Source organism: Triticum aestivum, unplaced genomic scaffold, assembly GCF_018294505.1.
Source record: "Triticum aestivum cultivar Chinese Spring unplaced genomic scaffold, IWGSC CS RefSeq v2.1 scaffold186582, whole genome shotgun sequence".
NCBI lineage: Eukaryota > Viridiplantae > Streptophyta > Magnoliopsida > Poales > Poaceae > Triticum > Triticum aestivum.
Genome location: NW_025245728.1, coordinates 1 through 2,594, shown reverse-complemented (window position 1 = coordinate 2,594; position 2,594 = coordinate 1). Strand labels below are relative to the sequence as shown.

The following is a 2,594-nucleotide window of genomic DNA, read 5'->3' as shown; positions in this document are numbered from 1 at the left end:
CACCACTCCAGCCAATCTCAGTCATGTTTCCTGTCGTCTTCGGCACTCTCTTTACTTGTCTCGTGCCTCTTTCTGCTCAACCACGGTTGCATCATCGATCGACCACTTTGCCGAGGCATATCACTTTGCATCACTCCTACTTGCACACATTGTATAGTTGCCGAGTTTTTCTTATCTCCAAATACCATGCACTAGGACATCAATATGATCATAATGTTGCAGTATAGCTAGAAAGACAAAAGAAGAGCCAAAAACAACTTTCCGCTGATTGAGTTGTGCCAAGTTACCGAAAAAGCTCACGCCCCACTTTATATATAAAGCAAGTTGTGACACGTTCAAAACAAGATTTCCGCGACCAAGGCCAAGGTTAAATCAATCTCGCGTGAAGTTGAACAAGAAAATTAGCACTCATTTGGCTAACAACAAGGACCACAAACAACATTCCAATTTAAAGAACAAATTGACTTTTGTCTTGTTCCCGGGAGAAGCACAAATTGGCTTCTAGCCACAATACCTAACAAAAAATGGTACATGGGAGGGGGGTAGGAGGGATGTTACCAAAGTTGCAATCCACATGAAGATGACAGAGGCATGACAAAGCAAAATAAAAGAGATATGTTAGCTGCTCGTATATTATCGCCAACGGAAAAATAAATCCTATGTACCAACCGGCACACAGTATTAGAACGACTCAGTTACAAGCAAAAAAAGGTTCTTATGTGCGAGTACCAATTGACTTAACAAGTTGTACAACTTGAACCCGTAAGAAATATTCTTGAACTTAATCATTTTACACGTTTGTACCACTAGCACCTAGTTGGCTAGCTACTAGGTACATGTGTCCCGATTAGTACGACCTGACCTCTTCTCGGACAATGAAGATAATGGAGTTTTTAGGTAGGTTGTTCTTGCCACGAGACCAAATGACGAAGTTCCTCCACATCAGCATAGGTAATCTCGATCAGAAGAAACAACAGGCCGCCCACGATGATATCTGACTACCTCAACGCGCGCACATGTGCTTCGAATTTGACCAGTGTAATTCGTTGAGATATATTTTCTCTATGAAACTTTCCAAGCTTAGTTATACCTCAGAGAAGCAATCGATCTTGTGCAGGCAGTATAAATACACAACGTACGCATGGTGGCAGTCTATCTCATCGTTACAGATACATCTTCCTTGATTAGTTTTGTAAGGCTTAATCAGCGATGGAGTACTCGCCGAAGCTAGCAGTAGTGGTGCTCTTAGCTCTCGCGTCCGCCATGGCGGTCACGGCCCAGAACTCGGAGCAGGACTTCGTGGACGCCCACAACGCGGCGCGCGCCGACGTGGGCCTTGGGGAGGTGACATGGGACGCTACGGTGGCAGCCTTCGCGCAGGACTACGCGGATCAGCGCCGCGGCGACTGCCAGCTGATCCATACTCCTGATGGCCGGCCGTACGGGGAGAACCTCTACGGAGGCGGCGGCGGCGGGACCAAGTGGACGGCGACGGACGCCGTGAATTCGTGGGTGTCGGAGAAGCAGTACTACGACCACGACAGCAACACCTGCTCGGCGCCGGAGGGTGAGTCGTGCGGGCACTACACGCAGGTGGTGTGGCGCGACTCGACGGCCATCGGTTGCGCCCGCGTCGTCTGCGACAGCGGCGACGGTGTGTTCATCATCTGCAGCTACAACCCGCCAGGCAACTTCCCCGGGGTGAGCCCGTACTAGGCTATATGCATCATGCATGCACGCATGCGAGCGTGCATGTACGTACGTAGCAGCGTATTGCATAAATAAAATGATTAAGCTGAGATAACCACAGTGTGATCAGATGTGATGTATAGTTAACCAGCCGGCCGGATTTGACGCCATATATTGTTTAGACCGGCTGTATATATATACTATTATGATTCAGGTAATAAGTTGTGTTATTATACAAGCAGTGTTTATGGATTAATATATGGTTCTACTATTATACGAGTATGGTATTTGTACCTCGCTGTGAAAAAACCAGCATACATAGAAACCACTAATCAAAGTGTCTTTCTTCCATTTTGTCATCTCACACTTATTCTCTATGTTGTGTATTTTCTTTTTCGGATCCCAACTCGTATAGACAAACGGAGTAGATCTTGAGAGGGCACGCTAGGTCTCGTTCCTAAGACTCTCGCTCCCTCCACCGCGCCATAGGCCACTCCGACCGCGACGGCCACCCACTCTGGCATTATGGCTCGCCCATCCCCTCCTAGGTTTCGCTCTGGATCCAGCTCCAGCCGCGGTCCATGGTCTCGTGCAAGCTCACTCTCGCCCAGCGCTCCGTCGCAGGTTTCAGACTCGCTTGCGTCCCCGCTCGTGTCTGCAGTAGATCTGGCCTCGACGGCGCGATTCCTGCCGCAGGGAGAGTCATCCCATGCCACGCATGCCTGTGATAATTTGGATCTGGGCGCATCACCCTGGATTGAGCAGTAGTGCCTAAAATCCACCATGGCCATGCCCTCCGCCCTCATCATTTCCTCTTCGGGCGAGGAGGAGGGATGGACGGAGGTTTAATCCCAAAGGAATAGATGCACAAGGAGCCATCGGGTATTAGTGCGTGCCTACAGCTA

General features: G+C 49.2%; 1 protein-coding gene across 1 annotated transcript; it reads left to right on the top strand.

Annotated features, from left to right (window-relative positions):
* Positions 1-1,127: 1,127 nt before the first annotated feature.
* On the top strand, positions 1,128-1,965 carry LOC123177095 (pathogenesis-related protein 1-like). Its single transcript, XM_044591036.1, has one exon. It carries the CDS (start codon positions 1,210-1,212, stop codon positions 1,714-1,716), a length of 507 nt encoding a protein of 168 aa, XP_044446971.1. The 5' UTR covers positions 1,128-1,209; the 3' UTR covers positions 1,717-1,965.
* The last annotated feature ends 629 nt before the right edge of the window (positions 1,966-2,594 follow it).

Coding starts and splice junctions, on each gene's coding strand:
- LOC123177095 (XM_044591036.1), top strand. CDS start 1,210: ATGGAGTACTCGCCGAAGCTAGCAGTAGTGGTGCTCTTAGCTCTCGCG.